Source organism: Rhipicephalus microplus, chromosome 1 (assembly GCF_043290135.1).
Source record: "Rhipicephalus microplus isolate Deutch F79 chromosome 1, USDA_Rmic, whole genome shotgun sequence".
In the NCBI taxonomy this organism is placed as follows: domain Eukaryota; kingdom Metazoa; phylum Arthropoda; class Arachnida; order Ixodida; family Ixodidae; genus Rhipicephalus; species Rhipicephalus microplus.
In genome coordinates this window covers 7,126,609-7,145,614 of record NC_134700.1, presented here as the reverse complement: position 1 = coordinate 7,145,614, position 19,006 = coordinate 7,126,609, and the positions used below count along the sequence as shown (strand labels likewise).

The following is a 19,006-nucleotide window of genomic DNA, read 5'->3' as shown; positions in this document are numbered from 1 at the left end:
TGTTTCCGGGTGCAGCACGCCGGATTCCGAGAAGGATGGTCCGACGGCTGCATAAGCCACCCCTGCATGCGACTTAGAAGCGTCAGTATAAAACTCTACGCATGAGTAGTTGGACTGGAGTTCTCGGAAATGCATTTTAATATGTGCTTCTGGTGCGTGTTTAGTGATCTCAACAAATGAGGTGTCACAGTGTATAAGCTGCCACTGCCACGGCGGTAAAAGTATCGCTGTGGGCGTAGGACAGAGTTCCAGCAGCGGAACACCCATTTCCTCACATAAGTTTCTCACACGCAAGGAGAACGGCTTTCTCACTGTGGGTCGATTATGGAAGAGGGTGGCAGCGGTCATATCGTTTATAGTTGAATAAGATGGATGCTTGATGTTTGCACGTACCTTTATAAAATATGTGAAACTGCTATAGGATCGCTGCAGGTGAAGTGACCACTGATTCGACTCTACATAGAGGCTCTGGATCGGGCTTGTCCTGAAAGCACCGGTTGCAAGTCGGATACCCAGATGGTGAACGGGGTCTAGGATTTTTCATGCACTTGGCGTTGCGGAATGATAAATTATAGAGGCATAATCAAGGCGCGACCCGACAAGGCTTTTGTATAACTTCAAGAGGCACTTTCGATCACTACCCCATGTTGTACGTGACAGGAGTTTTAGGACGTTCATCGCTTTCAAACATTTCATTTTGACATATTTAATATGGGGAATAAACGTAAGCTTAGAATCTAAAGTGGTTCCCAGGAATTTATGCTCGCTGCTTACAGAGAGTTGGTATCCCTTGATCGCAACATTTGGTTGTGGCATTACCCCTCGTTTGTTCGAGAAAAGTATGCAAGTACTTTTCTTCGTGTTTATTTTAAAACCGTTTTCATCTGCCCATTTAGAGAATTTATTCATTCCAAGCTGCACTTGTCGTTCGCAGACAGACATATTGCATGATTTGAAACTCATCTGCACATCATCAACATACACGGAATAAAACATCGCACTTGGAATGACTGACTGCAGGGAGTTCATTTTTACAATAAAGAGTGTGCAACTAAGCACGCCCCCTTGTGGAACACCAGTCTCTTGGGTAAAAGTTCTGGAGAGAGCATTTCCCACTTTTACGCGAAAGGTTCGGTTAGACAGGTAACTTTTAATTGTGTTTAGCATGTTCCCACAGATGCCCATGGTGACAAGATCGCGGAGAATCCCAAATCGCCATGTGGTGCCATACGCCTTCTCTAAGTCTAGGAATACCGAAAGTACAAACTGCCTATGAATAAATGCATCTCTGATGTAAGTCTCTATGCGAACAAGGTGGTCTGTTGTCGACCTCCCCTCTCTGAAACCACACTGAAGGGGGTCTAGTATATTGTTACTTTCTAAAAAGTGGATTAAGCGCCGGTTTATCATTTTCTCATATAGTTTGCATAGACAGCTTGTTAGCGCTATTGGCCTGTAGCTGGCGGCCAAAGACGGATCTTTGCCTTGTTTAAGTACTGGGATGACTATAGCTTCTTTCCATGACAATGGAATATACCCAGCTGCCCACATGTTATTGAAGAGAGTTAGGAGCGTTTTTAGTGCTTCGGGGTGAAGATACTTGACCATTTCGTATGTTATACGATCAACACCTGGCGCTGAGTTGTTGCAGCACGCAAGAGATGCCTTAAGTTCAGCTAATGTAAATGGGCAGTTGTAAGACTCACTGGATGGACGTTTACATTTAAGGGGCTGTCGCTCTTCGCGTTCTTTGAATTTTAAGAAAGTTTCTGTATAGTTTGATGCACTTGAGACGTATTCAAAGTGTTCGCCTAGGCAGTCCGCCTGCTCCTCTAGGCTCTCACCTCGGCTACTTACCAAGGGTAGGGGGTGTGACTCCCGACCCAATAACCTATTTACCCTATTCCAAACCTTCGTTTCGTTGGTGTAAGAATTTATACTGGAGATGTACCTATTCCAACTTTCTCTCTTTGCAAGACGACGCGTTCTTCTAGCTTGTGACTTCACCTGTTTAAAATTGTCGAGGTTTTCAGCCGTTGGGTAATTTCGGAGTAATCTCCAAGCTTTATTTTGACTATTTCGCGCTTTCCGACAATCGTCATTCCACCATGGAATGCGACGCTTATTAGACATTTCTTTAGTTTGCTTAATACATTTCGCTGCAGCGTCAATAATAAAATCTGTTAGGTATGCCGCAGTATCGTCTATATTAAAATCAGCAATGTCCCCTCCATCTAAAAATGTGTTTTCTCGGAACAGTTCCCAGTTGGCTGACTTGGTGTTCCAGTAAGGAAAGTCAGGCGAGCATGTGTCTTCTTTAGTTAGCTTCAACATTATCGGGAAGTGGTCACTCCCAAAGGGGTTCTTGAGAACAGACCACTCCAGATAAGGAATTAGTGTACTCGAGACAATACTCAGGTTTATAGAAGAGTATGTCTTATGCGTAGTACTATAATATGTTGATTCTTTTTTGTTAAGTAAACATGCACCTGACGAAAACAGAAAGTGTTCTATTAGGCGTCCTCGTGCATCCAAACGGGAGTCGCCCCATAGAGGATTATGTGCATTTAGATCACCAACGACTATATATGGCGGAGGAAGTTCATCAATGAAGCTTCGAAATTCTGTCTTCGAAAGTTGATAGCACGGAGGAATGTAAATAGAAGTAATTGTTAGTAGCTTCCCGAACAGCACTGCTCGGGCAGCAACTGCTTCAAGAGAAGTTCGGAGGTTTAATTGCTTACAGGCAACACCTTTATCAACTATTATAGCGACACCGGCCGACGAGGCGGCAGCGTCGTCACGGTCTTTGCGGTAGATGGCATATTGCTTTAAGAAGTTTGTTTGTGTGGACTTGAGGTGTGTTTCCTGAACACACAGCACCTTGGAGTGTGTTTATTAAGGAGTTCTATAATATCATCGAGGTTATGGAGAAGTCCTCTCACATTCCACTGTAAAATCTGCGTGTCCATTTTAAATGTGTTTTGTGCTGTGTGCTCAAGGATAGAGAATTAGCTCACGGACCCTTTCCAGGGGCCGTGACACGAGATTTTTCTTTTTTGGATCGGTCGACGGAATCGCGCCGATCCTTAGGCGCTTGCTGCGCCCTCACGCTCGGAGTTGTGTCCATTGCCTCTTGCGAGGCGCTGGACAGGCGCTCTTGCGAGCGCTGCATTTGTTTTGAGGGCCTCGCCTCAGAAGACGAGACCTTCGGGGCCCCCAGCCCAGAGATTGGTGGGTCTTTCTGGGATGGCGGAGCAGCACTGGCTGCAACCGCCGAGGGGGCAAATGGCGTCACCGCTGGCTCACTACGCGTGTGCCAGACAGGCGCCAGGGGCCGTCGTGGCGCTGCCCCCTGTCGCGCCACTTCGGCAAAGCTAGTTTCTGGTAGGCAGGACACCTGCCTTCGTGCCTCCTTGAATGAAATATTTTGTTTTACCTTAATTGTGACAGTTTCCTTTTCCTTTTTCCAGCACGGGCATGACCGCGAGTATGCGGCATGTTCCCCATTACAGTTCGCACAATGAAGAGAGTTTTCACAGGCATCTGATGTGTGCTCTTCAGCACTGCATTTCGCGCAAGTTAGGCGGCCTCGGCGTTTCTGTGAACTGTGGCCGAACCGTTGGCATTTGAAACATCGGAGGGGGTTTGGTATATATGGCCTAACTCGAAGCTTGATATACCCAGCCTCAACGGAGTCGGGCAGTACACTTGAACTGAAGGTAAGTATCAGGTGTTTAGTGTGGACTTCTTTGCCATCACGCCTCATGCTGATTCGTTTTACGTTTATGACATTCTGTTCGCTGAAACCCTCCAGGAGTTCAGCCTCCGTCAGCCCTAACAGGTCATCATCTGAGACAACGCCACGGGTGGTGTTCATGGTTCTGTGTGGGGTTACTATTAATTTGGTATCTCCAAATTTCACAAGGTTAGGCAATTTTTCATATTGTTTCTGGTCGCGGAGCTCCAACAGGAGGTCACCACTTGCCATTCTCGAAGCTTTATATCCTGGGCCGAAGATTCCCGTCAAAGACTTTGATACAAGAAAAGGTGAAAGTGTTCGCACTGATTTGCCGGGTGTGTCAGCGTGAATAACATGAAATCGGGGAAAAGATACTTTCTGGTTACCAAAAAACTGGAAAACTTCATCGGTGCGCCCTCTTTTCTGAGGGCGATCAGGGAGTGGGGGGAAGGAACAAGCCATATGTAAATGCTTACTTTCGGCAGCGGCGCCAGCCACCCACCATGGAGTCCTACCAGGGGACGCTGGAGGGTCTGTAAGTACAGGCCCCGCAGACGCCAGCTGTACGCCACCACTATAACCGAATATGGTGTATCCAAGGTAGGATAGCCACACAGGGTTAACCCTTGCCGCCAGGAAACACGGAAGTCAATGGAAGTGAGTAGAGGACAGGAAAGATTTAAAGTGAGAGGAAAGACGAAGATGTGAGGTGGAGACAGGAAAAAGCAACTGCCGATTCCCCCCGGGCGGGTCAATCCGGGGGTGCCGTCTACGTGAAGCCGGGGCCAAAGGGGTGTGTTACCTCTGCCGGGGGGCCTTAAAGGTCCAATCACCCAGCATTGGCTTAACCCCCAGGATCCCCTTTTCCCCGGACACGGCAAAGCCACGCACGGCTAGGCGTGGAAGGGAGTAGAAACTCCCCCGTTAGCTCGGGTCCGTGGTGTCGCTACACACCAAACGCCTACTTGCGCAGGCGCCCCTGCGGGGGTGAATAGGACTAGACACACGGCGCCACTTCTCAGGGCTTCGTGAAGGCAACTCATCCTTATTGCGCCAAGACAAAGTTGGACACGGGGATATCGAACTGTGATGATTCGTAGCCTTTAAAACAATGGTACCCAATCGGGTACCCAGCGACCGAGGAGGTGATTCCAGTACTGCTTATAGTGCGGATATTAGAGACTCTCGTGACTTGCATTATAAGCGGTTTATACTGTAATACGTAGCATACTGTAGTATACTGTACTACGTAAAAAGATATAGACATTGTGTTAGAGATTGTTCTCAATATTAGTAAAATAACTTACCTTTTCCAGGAATTCCAATTTATGCTGTTTATAGTTTTCGATTGATTGATATGTGGGGTTTAACGTCCCAAAACCACTATATGATTATGAGAGATGCCGTAGTGGAGGGCTCCGGAAATTGAGACCACCTGGGGTTCTTTAACGTGCACCCAAATCTGAGCACACGGGCCTACAACATTTCCGCCTCCATCGGAAATGCAGCCGCCGCAGCCGGGATTCGAACCCGCGCCCTGCGGGTCAGCAGCCGAGTACCTTAGCCACTACACCACCGCGGCGGGGCTGTTTATAGTTTTCGGGTTAGTGGCGTCTGCCTCAGTAAGCAACGATATTATTGCTCGGTTGCGACAAGTTCACATCGAAGCTTGTAAGCAAGAATGAGCATGTATTCATTATGTGATCTGTATTCATCAAGAAGAAAGAAACGAAGACAGTGGTGTGTTGTCAAATATTTTGTTCCCCATATATGTAATCCCTGGAAAAGAAATCATGTGCAAGTGATACCGTAAGCACAAGTGGGTCTCTCATTGAGAGAGCCTCCTTGAATGTGACACTGGTGGCTATCCAGCCTTCAACAAGAGGTTCAACAAGAAGGCTATCCAGCCTTCTTAAAAGCAATGTTGCGATTAGAAACTGCAACTAAAAGAAATAACCCTTTTCATACAGTGCATTGCATACGTGGTGAGATTTTCAGTTGCTTACTATTGCTGATACAATCACGCTGAAAATCGCATACTGTAACATCGTACCCAGCGGGAGCGGTTCCTGGTACTTTGGAATGACAGTGACTTCTGAGCATAAATTTGCCAATGCAAAGCTTTGCTTGGGCAACAGACGCACGCATGTATATTATGAGGTTGAGTGTGTAAAAAATGCGTTGCTGACAAAGTAACGAGTGTGTTTTACTTGCTTGGATTTATGACTGTGAAATGCCTGCTCTTGACCGCACAAGATTTCCCTTACCCGCTGATGCCTTCACATCCCCTAACAAAATAATGTGAGCATCACCGGAAAGTTCTCCAAGAAAAGGAAAACCACGATGCCGACCCTTGGGAAATGGTTCCTTGCCTTTGCATAGGGTTTGCTACTATTAAGCAGTTCCTGCTTGGCCGTAGCCCCCCTTTTTAAAAAAAAAGTATTCAATGAAGCTGCTTTGAGTGTTTCTTCGCAATAAAAAGCCTCCCCCCCCCCCCCCCCCAAAAAAAAACCCCAAGCATTACTGCATGTTGCTCGCTTTGCATGTGGCCTTGAACCACTGGGAGATTAGTGTTATAATTTACAGAAGAGCACAACAATGTTTCTACATATTTTTTTCCTTCACTGCTGCATCCATAAATACATGAAAGCTTGTTGCAGCTTTTGCTTAAATGATATACAGTATAGCTTATTTTATAACTCTATTAAAAAAATAACATCATGAACCTCGGATGTTACTTCGAAAAGTTATATGTTGGATGGGCTTGCAAAAGCCAAACTTATATCTCCCACAAACGAACTACATCATGTGGTACCACATGTGCTTGGCCTGCGTAGCTTTGCCTGTGCTGCCGCAGGATTTTCTCGCGAGGATAAGCATTTTGAAGCTATCAGAATTTTGTTTTTGGACACCAACTCATCTCTGCTTGCGAAGTTAAAACATACGAAAGGAAAAGAAAGCATTTTATTGTGAATGACAGCCAGGCTAGAGAACAAAGAACTGCAGCAAGATAGAAGACGGTTCACAGCTGATATTCCTTGTATACGAACCAATCGAGATGAACAGACTTCCGGCTTCGTTAATGATGTCGAAAAGACATGAAAGTGCTAAGAGAAAATAGCATGCTCATTGTTGACGAGGTTCTTTAGGGGCTTTTTAAGGGCCCTCTCAAAGTTGGTGGTCTCTGCTGTTCTACATACTCTTCCCTTTATGCTCAACACTGTGGGAAAGAGCAATGTGCGGGCACTCAGTATCGACATGTTGTGAGGGTGCTGACACCCCCTGTAAAGTTGTTTGCGCCGCGTGGCGCTTGCGTCTCGCACAGAAGCCGTATTTCAAGGTCACCACCTATTGAGCGGTAGGTGGCATGTTCGCGGGCGCTGATCACCACTATCATCATCATGGTTCGATCCGTATGAGCGCTAGCGGTCACCCCTAGTGGAACGAAAGAATTGAGCAAGTCTCTTTCTTTCGTGGCGTTTGGCGCGAACGGCTGTCTCTCGCTGTGTGTCCCAGGTGCACAGCACCGCGGGCCGTCTGCCGGGGGCCCTCGTGGAGAGTTGAGCATTCGCCATCTTGTGTGTGTTATGTTGTTGAGTGTATGGGTATATTTTGTAAGGTTGTTTGGAGTGATGAGCACAATTGATGTTATAATAATTCTGACTAACAAAATAATGTGAGCATCACCGGAAAGTTCTCCAAGAAAAGGAAAACCACGATGCCGACCCTTGGGAAATGGTTCCTTGCCTTTGCATAGGGTTTGCTACTATTAAGCAGTTCCTGCTTGGCCATAGCCCCCCTTTTTAAAAAAAAGTATTCAATGAAGCTGCTTTGAGTGTTTCTTCGCAATAAAAAGCCTCCCCCCCCCCCCCAAAAAAAACCCCAAGCATTACTGCATGTTGCTCGCTTTGCATGTGGCCTTGAACCACTGGGAGATTAGTGTTATAATTTACAGAAGAGCACAACAATGTTTCCACATATTTTTTTCCTTCACTGCTGCATCCATAAATACATGAAAGCTTGTTGCAGCTTTTGCTTAAATGATATACAGTATAGCTTATTTTATAACTCTATTAAAAAAATAACATCATGAACCTCGGATGTTACTTCGAAAAGTTATATGTTGGATGGGCTTGCAAAAGCCAAACTTATATCTCCCACAAACGAACTACATCATGTGGTACCACATGTGCTTGGCCTGCGTAGCTTTGCCTGTGCTGCCGCAGGATTTTCTCGCAAGGATAAGCATTTTGAAGCTATCAGAATTTTGTTTTTGGACACCAACTCATCTCTGCTTGCGAAGTTAAAACATACGAAAGGAAAAGAAAGCATTTTATTGTGAATGACAGCCAGGCTAAAGAACAAAGAACTGCAGCAAGATAGAAGACGGTTCACAGCTGATATTCCTTGTATACGAACCAATCAAGATGAACATCTTGTCATTGCTAAAAGTAGTTAAATAAATGTGTGTGTTGCTTGGTTTGTACCGACCGCGTCTGATCTGTTCGTTCAATCCAAGAGCCTGGGGTGCTCGCCACAGTTCGAACCCCACACTGGCTGTCCAACGTGGAGATCTTGGAGCATCGGATGACAGTTTTCGCGGTTTGGTACAACCTTTTGTTTGAGCCAGGATAGGCCTAAGGGGATTTAGGTAGAGTGGGCCTAGGAGGAACTTCTCATTGCTTTAGCGTCGGCGGTGTGCTTTGTTGAGAGCAAGAAGATCGGTTTTTATGACGTGTTTGCACTTGCGGGCACGTTAAGTTGTTTTTTTTTTCTGCTCGCAAGTGCTTTTGTTGTTGTTGTGGTTGGTTTTTAACAAAGTTGTTCAGTTGGTATGAGAGCCATGCGGTCTGCATCCTGGGGTGAGCAAAGCTTAGAGCACGTGAATTCTAGGTCAGGCCCGAAGCGAGTGAATACGGAAGCCTCGTGGGTGGTCCGATTTTCCGTAGATAGCTTCTTCTATCTCAATGGGCTCAAGGAGCTAGGTGTCATTGCGGTCTTGTATTGCGGCTCAACAACGAGGTGTCGTGACACCGTCCGGGACAGTGGGCGCCGATCGCTCAGCAAGCTGCTGTGTGCGACGAGCGATAGGGCCACCTTACAGAGTGGATGTCTGCTTGCGGCTGCATCTTCTACGTCTAGCCTGGGTGCTGGGTGGATGCCGGTTGTTGTCAAGCGACAAACTCGGCCTAAGGCTCTGCGCAGCCACCTGTCGCATGTGGCACAACTAGGTGGATCAAAACGTTTAGGGGTAACGCTTCAGCATCATTCACTCATGGGCACATACCACGCGGTTGGGAGCTGTCAGACCACGCTTTGGACCCCTAGGCGTACGCGCTTCATACGGCCCCTGCCGCCCTCGTGCATGACATTCCACGGCAGGCACGCGCGGTCAATTCGAGGCCTAACAAGCGGCGCAACCCAGCGCAAGGACTACCTGATCGAGGCGACTTACGATCGAGCCGGCGTGGTTTCCGTGGTCCTTGCTATCGGTGCGGCGCGCCAGGGCACATCACCCGCAAATGCAACCGCATACCGAGTCAGAAGGAAACGCGCAGTTCAGGAAACTGACGGCACCGCCGGTGAACCACATCAAACATTGCGCAGCAATCAGTAATTCCATTTATGCGTTCGGATCACTTGCACCATCACTCTGTCACGCAAGTGAGGTCGTAGACTCTGCCGCTCCGCTAATCGAGTTAACGATAGCTAGAAAGAAGTTCGTAGTACATTTCGATACTGGGGCAAGTGCTTCTTTATTCGGCGACGGCGTGTTGCACCATTTCCGTGAGAACAATATCCGCTTAAGACAAAGCAACACCATCTTCCGTCTTGCTACGGGCACAACACAATCGAGCGGTGCGACTAGGCTAGTGATCCACTGGGAAAGATGCGTGGGCCAACAACGTTTCGTCCATCTTTTTGGGCTGTCAATTTCTCAAATCCTGAGCCGAGACTTCCTCGCGAAGTCGGGTATTGTCATTGACATCGCAAACGGCAGTTACCGAGAGCGTAAGGGAGACACGCTAAAGCTTTTCTCGAAGGCCCCCCCGCATTGACAAAAGCATGCCAATCGCAGGGAGAGGCGAGAGGACGCAAGGAGGAAAGCGCGCCGAGAATGCGAGTAACCACCCCGCTGGAACAATGTGCCACGCTGCAGGAAAGGTCAGAGCACCCGCTTTTGATAGAGGCACAGAGCCTGCCAGAAGGGAAATGAGCACAGCTGTCGTCACTGTTCTACGAGCACAAAGCAATGTTTACTGACTGCCCCGGCCGCACTACGCTGGTCAAGCATAGAATTGACACGGGTGATGCGCGACCTTGGAAATGCAATCCCCGATCGTTAAGCTTGGCTAAGCGAAAAGCACTTGATGCAGCCTTGGACGAACTCATTGACACAGGCGTAACTGAGAGGTCAAACAGGCCATGAAGTTTCGGGTAGTTCTAGTTCCAAAAAAAGATGATACGTATCGCCTTTGTGTAGATTACCGCAGGCTGAATGAGGTTACGAAGGATGCATACCCTCTTCCTTCATTTTTTTTTTTTAATCTTGCGATGCACGAGTTGAGAAAAGTAACCTTTTTTTTTTTTTTTTTAGCTAGGAGTTTTGGCCGCCACCGATGTATTAGCTAGCAGTACTGGCCATTGTTTCACGTGGACGAGGAGCCCGAAGCTCCCTTCCCTCTGCCCTACTGCATTGTTCTGTCGAGTTTTTTGGAATGTACGCAGTGGTGGTAATGATGTAACCCGCGGTTGGCTGTCTTGTGCACATCGTCTTCGCCCCTGGCAAGGAATGCGGTCGTGACATCGGGAGATGGACATGCCTGGGACCTGCGCAACAGCCTGCAGTCCGGCGCCCTCGTGAGTGCTGGTTGCAACCGAAAGAAGTGTCGGTGCGAGTGACGCTTCGTTGCACCAATGGCAACGTTGTTGTTGCAGGACCGGTACTAAGATGAAGTCGTCAAGCCGGACAGTGCCGCAGTGTCGACTGTGTCGTGGTGCACGAAAATTATGTAGGGGCATGTGTTGTCACTTTTTGTCAGAGCTTGTGTAGCTGATTTCTTTCATGTTTTCTTTTCGTCATATGGTTTGAATTAAGGTTGAAAAAATGTGAGGGTGCTGACACCCCCTGTAAAGTTGTTTGCACGGCGTGGTGCTTGTGTCTCGCACAGAAGCCATATTTTGGGGTCACCGCCTATTGAGCGGTAGGTGGAGTTGTGTTGGCGGGCGTTGATCACCACTATTATCATCAAAGTTAGATCGGTATGAGCGCCCGTGGTGACCCCTGGCGGCAAGCCTTAATGGTGGCACAAAATAATTGAGCGAGTCTCTTTCTCTGGTGGCGTTTTGCACGAAAAGTCGTCTCTCCCAGGGTGTCCCTGGTGCACGGCACCGCGGGCCGTCTGTCGAGGGCCACTGTGGTGAGTCAGGCGTAGGCGACACCGCCTTGTGTTTGCTATGTTGTTGAGTGGTGTGCAATTATGTGTAAGGTTGTTTAGCGTGTGGATCACAGTTGATGTTATAATAATTGGGCTGATGATATCATCGTTCTTAAAATAGTTAAATAGACATGTGTGCTGTTGTTGGTTTGTACCGACCAAAAGCCTGGGGACCCCACAATTGCAGATAACGAAGTACACAGCCGTATAAGTTATTTAAATATTAAGCTCGGTGTGATTGGCCCGCACTACAGCCAGTTGGCAAGAAGACAAGCCCGCGCAGAGCACAGTCATAGCCGCATTTCTGGAACTCTTTGTAGACTCCCTAGGGGTGGCTTGTTAGATAAACAATAAATCATGATTTTTTGAAGTTGGGAAGCACCCACTTCACCATTATTCTTCAGTCCTGGGCAAGGAAGCAAGGCATCATGTGCCCTTTTTTCATGTGCTGGCTGAGCTTTTGTAATGGTTTGGCAGCTTTCCACTCGTTAGGTAATTCGCATTGCGTGGCACCTGGTTGTCATTTTACTCTTCTGCCATGCTACATTACATATGTTAGCATAATTTTTTCCCGACATGGTTTTATAGTAGAACAATGGGCTGCCACGGAGAAGGCCCAAGTTTGAACCCCATTCCGACCTAAATACTTTTTGTCATTCTTTTTTTCTTGTTTCGCACAATAGCAGTAATGGACAATGGCGACAGCAGACAACCACGGTGCCGAAAACGGCTCTTGTTGTGATCTTCACTGTAAAAGTAGCCAGCCACTAAAGCCCAGCTCACCCAGCTCCACCGGTCGGCCACCTGAATTCTGGACATCCCAGATGTGGATGCAATGGTCTCCCTTGTGCTTGTCCAGACAAGTGGCCAGCTGCAATGGGTACACCATAATCAGAGAGAAACACCATTTTGGCAGAAAGACATCTTTTGGCCCAGTACAGACCTCTGCGATGTGAACAATCAATCGTTATACCACTTGGGTGCAGGCACACACACACACTAACAAGATGTAAATGAACAGAAACCAGTGGGATGCATTTATTTGCCATCTGCTCCACTGAACCAACAGCACATCACATTTTTCAAACAGCACAAGAATCACATTGGGATTGTTAACTACATATGCCAGCATTGGAATGACTACTTTAGAGTAACACAATTATAGTTTTATTAGATACAGTTGAACCTCGTATATATGTTCTCCCTTAGTATTATTTCCCGGCTCCTACGTTTGCAATCACGAAAACTATAAAAAACCCAATTTGAATCTTATGATTCGGATTGAACATTTTCCCTGATTGTAGGTTTATTTTCATATTTTTTTTTTCTTAAACGTATCAAGGAGGTTGTATTGTATTGCCTATCCCTGACAGAGTCATGGTAGACCACGAAGCACTCAAACTGTAACGCAATATCTCTGCATTACTTAACAAGAGTGGACAAGTAGTCAAGTTGATGATCTTTGTATACTATGTGAACAACAATAGAAAGATGATAAGACAGAAGAAACAAGTGCAGAATATTGTCATGGGGTTGTGAACGTCGACGAAGAGAGCAGACTGTAGGTAGGACACTGAACCGCTTATTTGGCCGAACTAGTGGCTGGTTAACGAACAGTCAGATTACAGCGATACACACTGGAACTGATAACAGCGAACAGCCCATCAGGTTGTCAATCAACTGACAAGCAGTAAAGCGTGTTCGCAATTATACATGTGCTGTCGAATATTCCAGCGTTATCGCTAGTGCCCACACAGGTTCTAGAATAATCTGTAATCTTCAAGTTTTCCGCGTAATCTTAATAAAGTGATCTACTACAGACCTGAAGCTTCTCGAACACTGCAAGCGAGGTTTGTGCTGAGAATTACAGTGTAACGTGGCACTAACATAAATTTAGAAAGAAATGTGGCATTGCAACCCTCTGAAAAAGGCATTGTCTGGATGCTCTAACAAAAGATGAAAGTACAATAACAAAGTAAAAAAGTAAACAATGAGTACAAGCAATAAAGCACAGCAACAACAATAAAAATACAGTCCTCAGGATCACTAGCGCGCGTGAAATGGCTTGCGGCGCACATTATGAACGACCTCAGGTAGTGCACGGCGCCGTTGAGAGTTCGCGATGCCATCGAGAATCACCTTGTAGTTGAGTGGGCCGAGACGTTCAACTACCCTGTATGGTCCAAAGTACCGTCGCAGAAGTTTTTCCCTGAGTCCACGTCGGCGTATCGGCATCCACACCCAAACCTGGTCCCCGGGCCGGTATTCCACAAAACTTCGTCGAAGATTGTAATGGGGGCTGTTGGTCATTTGTTCTTTCTTGATACAGAGCCAGGCAAGTTGTTGGGCTTCTTTGGCATACTCAAAGTAAACTGACCTCGAAGTTTTCTTCGTCAGTGACATTGGGCAGCATGGCGTCAAGCGTCGTTGCCAGGTTCCTTCCGTAGACCAACTTGTACTACATGTTTTGCATAGTCTCTGGAAGAGCCGTGCTGTACGCGAAGGTCACATACAAAAGGATGGTGTCCCACGTCTTCTGTTCAACGTTCACCTACATGGCCAGCATGTCGGTGATAGTGTTATTTAGAAGCTCGGTCAGGCCATTGATTTGTGGATGGTATGCAGTTGTTCAGGGATGGCTGGTATGGCTGTATCTCAGGGTTGCCCAAGTCAGGTCAGCAGTAAACGTCGTACCTCTGTTGGTGATGAGAACTTCTGGGGCGCCATGTCGAAAGACGATGTTCTCAAAGAAGAACTTGGCTACTTGGGAAGTACTGCCTCTGGATTTTGGCATAGCAGATGATGTAGACAGTAGCTAAGACAATCCATTTATTTACGCAAGTTGACATTGGTAACAGTCCCAGGAGGTCCATCCCAATCCAAAGTAACGGCCACCGGGTGGAGTCGACTAGCTGGAGGAAGCCTGTTGGCCTTGTGGCCAGTGTCTTTCATTGCTGACAGTCTCCGCGCATCTTTATGCAGAGAGAGACGTCGGCGGCAAGGCCCTGCCCATTTTTCTGTACTCTTGGGAGCGTGCGGAAAAGCCCGAAGTGTCCAGCTGTCGGGTCGTCGTGTAGGGCCTGAAGAACTTCTGCAAAGGTACAATACCGAGACAGCTGGCTCGGGTCGGAGAGAAGCTCTTCTTTACGAGGATGCTTTTGAAAAAAATGACGCCAGTCCTTGCCTAAATACTTGTGGAACAACAGCGATCCAGCACACTAGGTATTCCACTAGGCCCCTCAGTTTCGGGTAGGCTCGCTGTTGTTTAGCGAAGTCGTCGACACGTATGGTTCCTAGGAAACACTCATAATCCTGGGCCCCCAGCGGTGGTGAATCGACAGGGGCGCCAGACAGGCAGTCGGTGTCGGAGGGTTTCCTTCCAGACTTGTGTTGGAAAAAGATTGAAGAAGACGACAATCTGTGCTGGCCTTCAGTTCATGCGCTACAGCAGCAGCCCACAGACAGAGTTAAGCTGCTGTTTATTGTAAATATACCCATTTCGCAATTTACTTCAAGTGATGCAGAAACCCATCGGAACAGCGAACCACATCGATTGCTGCACGATTATAGGTTTCCTACTTACGGATTCAACATACCGACTTAAAGCTGCTCAGCGCGAAGACACAACATGAAAGCTCTCAAACTGTAGCGTAAATTTCAGAGAGCTCAATTAAGCCGATCAAAGAGGCAAAAGCAAGGCTCACTCAAGACAGAAAAACAGTAGAGGAGCTTTGTATTCTCAACAAACATTTCAACCAGCTTCACACAGACTTGAGAGCAACCGACCCTGACATTGTTTCTCAGCTATCAACTACAAAAGCTGAGGCAGAGTTTGACTGGGATGTGGGATATAACAATTAAGCCACAACCACGTCAGCGAAACTCAAGTATCGGAAGTCATCATCGTCGTCATCATTTATTTTCCCTTAAAGGCCCCTACATAAGGGATAAGGGGTAACATAGAAAGTCAGACTGAAACACACATCTCAGTGAAACAGATTACCTATTGTGGGGATCTAAGGTGCAGCCGCGACCATTTTGCGGGCATTCTGCCATTTGGCCACACTCTTTTGCCTTTTCTGCTTTAGAAACAGCGCGTGGCAATAGATGGCGCCACGTGCGGGCGCGGCATTTGTTACGTCGGCGCCGACGGAGCAATGTTTGGCTTTGGTGACTGGCTGGATGGGAGAGTGCAAGGCAAGAGTTCTGGTTGAGGCTCTCATGCGAGGAACGGACTCACCATCGTCTCGTCTATGTTCACGACAGGCCCGCGAGTCCGACGAACGCCGCCTCGGTGGAAGTTCAATGGGCCCCTTTGCAACAGCCGGCTCTTCTGCTGGAATCATGGTCGCCAAATCCACTGGCTGCGAGGCGTCCTGGCGTCGGTCGAGTCGTGCACAGCGTCTGCGACAGCTGGCCTCGTGCAGGCGCCGTGATAGAAATGCCAGTAGAGCTCATCAGTGGCGGTCGGGAGCAGGGCGCAACCGTGCTGCCTAACGACCACAAGTCTCCGAACACCTCCAGAGTCCAAGGTGATGTAGGGGTCGGTGACTTTCTAAGTTGTCGTCACCACACGCACGTACACACGCACACACACCTCCGATGATCGGGTCTCTCCAAACGTGCCCCGCAAAGGAAGGCGCAGAGTGTCCTTTGTCCCTCTCCCCACGCTAAAGCACCAATTCACGATCACCTCCTCCAGCGAGGAGGGAAAAAAAGAAAACACAAAAAAAAACATCAAATTAAACAAGAACACTCAAATGAAACTCAACAGCAGCAACTGTGCAGAGACGACTTCCTTGCAAGCACTGGCTGTAAAGAAGTTAGCAAACTGAGACTAGACAGTAAAAATGAGGGCCTTCGATTGCGGAAATAAGCCCGCCGTCCGGCGCGAAATCACTCAGGTGACCGCTTCCCCCACGAGCCGTGGACGCTCTCTTGCGTGAGCACCATGAACTCCCGTTACCCCTCTTTCGCGGCACCATTGTATTTCTCAAGTATATAGTTGTGTTGTTCTATTTTTTTCTTCAGCAGCAGTTGCAGAGCGAGGCTGAGGCTAGCTGTTGCCCTTTGAATGACGTCTTTGCATGCATGGGCGACGACCGGCTTCAATTGCAGACAGGTATATAGGGTGAATTAAGGAGAGGAGGATGTGGGGATCTGAGGCGCGCCCGCGACCATTTCGCGGGCATTCGGCCACACGGTCACACCCTTTTGCATTTTCTGCTCTGGTAACGGCGCGTGGCGATAGATGGTGCCACATGCGGGCGCTGAACGTGTTATGTCCGCGCCGAGGGAGCTCTCTCTCCTACGTGCTCGGCGCCGGGTAAGCACGTCTTTTCCTTCGTCCGCGTCCCCTTTGGGAATCGCCAGACTGTAGCCTGCTTGGGGTGGCCTTAGGCACCTTGGCAGGCGTGTTTACTTGAGTGCTAGCTTCGGTATCGTACGCTAAGCCCCCAGCGGTGCCTAGTGCGTGAAGTGGTCGTACTACACCGAGCCCCACTTGCCGTAGGCCTACGCGTACGACGTTTGCACTAACACTTGCGACCAGGCCCAGTGCTCATCGTGGGAGTGCGCAGCATAGCCGCGAGGGACCTTTTCCCGACCGGCGTGTCAAAACTCGCCATTTCTAGCTGCGACGTACTCGCAGTTTCCCCTTATTGTGAACGTCCGCGTGTGGGTGCCTTTGCTCCCCGCGTCCCGGGAGCGGACGTTGTACTGTTGTTCGGGGTGCCGCCTAAAGCAATAAAGTGTTGCGTATTTTGTATTTGAGCACTGTCTGTTATGCCGTGCTGCGCTAAATGCCTTATAAGTAGAGCGCGTGCGGAGCGGTGCGCTACACGCGAGTGGGTGACGGAGTCATGGCCCTGTGGCTCGCTAAACGTGAACCCGCAGTGATAATACGCTATGGTGAGTAGCGGGGTCACCATACTATTTAGATGTGAAATAAAAATATTACAATTTAACGAGACATTGAGAACAGTGTAAGGTTGTAATGAATATTACTGCATGAGGTGATCAGTAAGCAACTGCTTAAACACAATGTGGTTACGCTCGGTGACAACACTATCTGGCAATATATTACACTCCGCAATGGTGATCAGCAAAAAAGATTGATTGAAATAAGACGTTGAACCATGCAACCGCTGAATGCTACAAGAGTTAAAAAGGCGACGAGATGTACGGTGTGGGGGGTTTAGAAGTTTACGACAAAGTTGAGGGAAGTTGTAATACAGCCTATGAAACAAGCACAGCCTTACAATCTTACGTCGGTATGACAATGACTCGAGTTTCAGGGATGACTTTATGGCACTGATGCTTTCATCACGGCTGTACCTGAAAGAGATTAATCTGGCTGCACGGTTCTGTATGGATTCCAAAGCGTTAATGAAGTATGGTTGGTGAAGGCTCCAAATACCCGAGGCATATTCAAGCTTACTACGTATAAATGTTTCCTACGCCAGTTTTTGCGCTGCTGAGGGACACAAGGAAAGAGAACTTCTGATGTAACCATGTGGTTTAGTAGTATCGGCAGCTAATTTTGTTATGTGATCGGACTATGTCAACTTGTTATTTATTGTGAGACCAAGATAACGATATGATTCGACGAAGGACAATGCTACCGAGTTTAGGAAGTACGTGTAACTACTGTTTGAGCGCTTACGAGATATCTGCATCACTTAGCATTTCGAAATGTTGAGTTTCATTAATGAATTGGAAAACCAGGTTCTGATTAGATCCAAATCATTTTGGACGATATCATGGTCACTATGGCGTGCAATGCGACCATAAAGAACACAGTCATCTGCAAAAAGTCGAATGGGAGATAAAATGCCGTTAGGAAGGTCGCTTATGAAGATGAGGATGAGCAGAGGACCAAGGACGGATCCTTGTGGTACTCCAGAAATCATGTCAGTAGTGACTGAACATCGATTTCCAACAACTGTGTATTGGAGGTGATTTGTCAGAAAGCAGCGGATCCACAACAATGCGAGGGAGTCCAGCCTTAGGCATGCAAGCTTGGCCAAAAGTCGCTGATGGGGAATACAATCAAAAGCTTAGGTAAAATCTAGGTAGATGACATCACTTTGAAAAGATGAGTCTAGGTTTAAGTGAAGACTGTAACAACTTCAAAGAGCTGAGTATCACATGATAAGCCTGGCCCAGAACCGTGCACCATCTATTGAACCCGTCCAACTTCCAAAAATCGACCTCATGAAGTTCAATAGCCAATTGTCGTCATGAAGCAGTTTAGTGAACTGATCCACAACAACGGTGGGCTCACCGGCGTCGACCGGTTCGCCTAGCAACGTTCGCTCCTGACAGGCGACGCGGCATCGACTATTGCGGGACTTCCAGCAACAGCAAGCTGCTATTGTGAAGTCCTGCACAATTTAAAACAATCCTTTGCCGAGACAAATGTCATCATTCAGGCTCACATGACTCATCGACATGCGATCTGTGCAGTCTTTCAATGACCTTCTAGGACTTGGATACCTTTACAAAACAGTCCAATCACAGATGCGTGCCCTCAAGACTCTCGGAGTAATGGAGGGCAGTTATTCCGTAATGTTATAACCCTTCCTGCTCAAGTCGCTTCCTCACGGCATAGTCCTCGACTTCAACAAGATCATTGCACGTCAACGTACAGAGCAATAGGGGCAAAACCCAAGCATAGATAACAGGGAAAGCACCACCAGCACCAGACAGCAACATTAAGCCTTTACTGCTCTTTATTTGAACAGAAATAGAGGCTCGAAAGCAAGCAGTCCTTCACATTTCTCTAAGGGAGAATGCGCCAAAGAGCCAAGTTAAAGATTCTAGC

At 47.7% G+C, this 19,006-nt stretch overlaps 1 protein-coding gene across 9 annotated transcripts in view; it reads right to left on the bottom strand.

Annotated features, from left to right (window-relative positions):
• The window catches only part of mio (GATOR complex protein mio), a 768,187-nt gene that overhangs the window by 559,900 nt on the left and 189,281 nt on the right, over positions 1-19,006 (bottom strand). For 7 of the 9 annotated variants that reach the window (XM_075896295.1, XM_075895366.1, XM_075865082.1 and 4 more), the window contains one exon: positions 11,965-12,052. The exons of the other annotated variants lie outside the window; for them this stretch is intronic. In XM_075896295.1, coding sequence (XP_075752410.1) covers positions 11,965-12,052 — 88 coding nt within the window. The remainder of the gene's footprint in view (positions 1-11,964; positions 12,053-19,006) is intronic. 9 annotated transcript variants of the gene reach the window in all.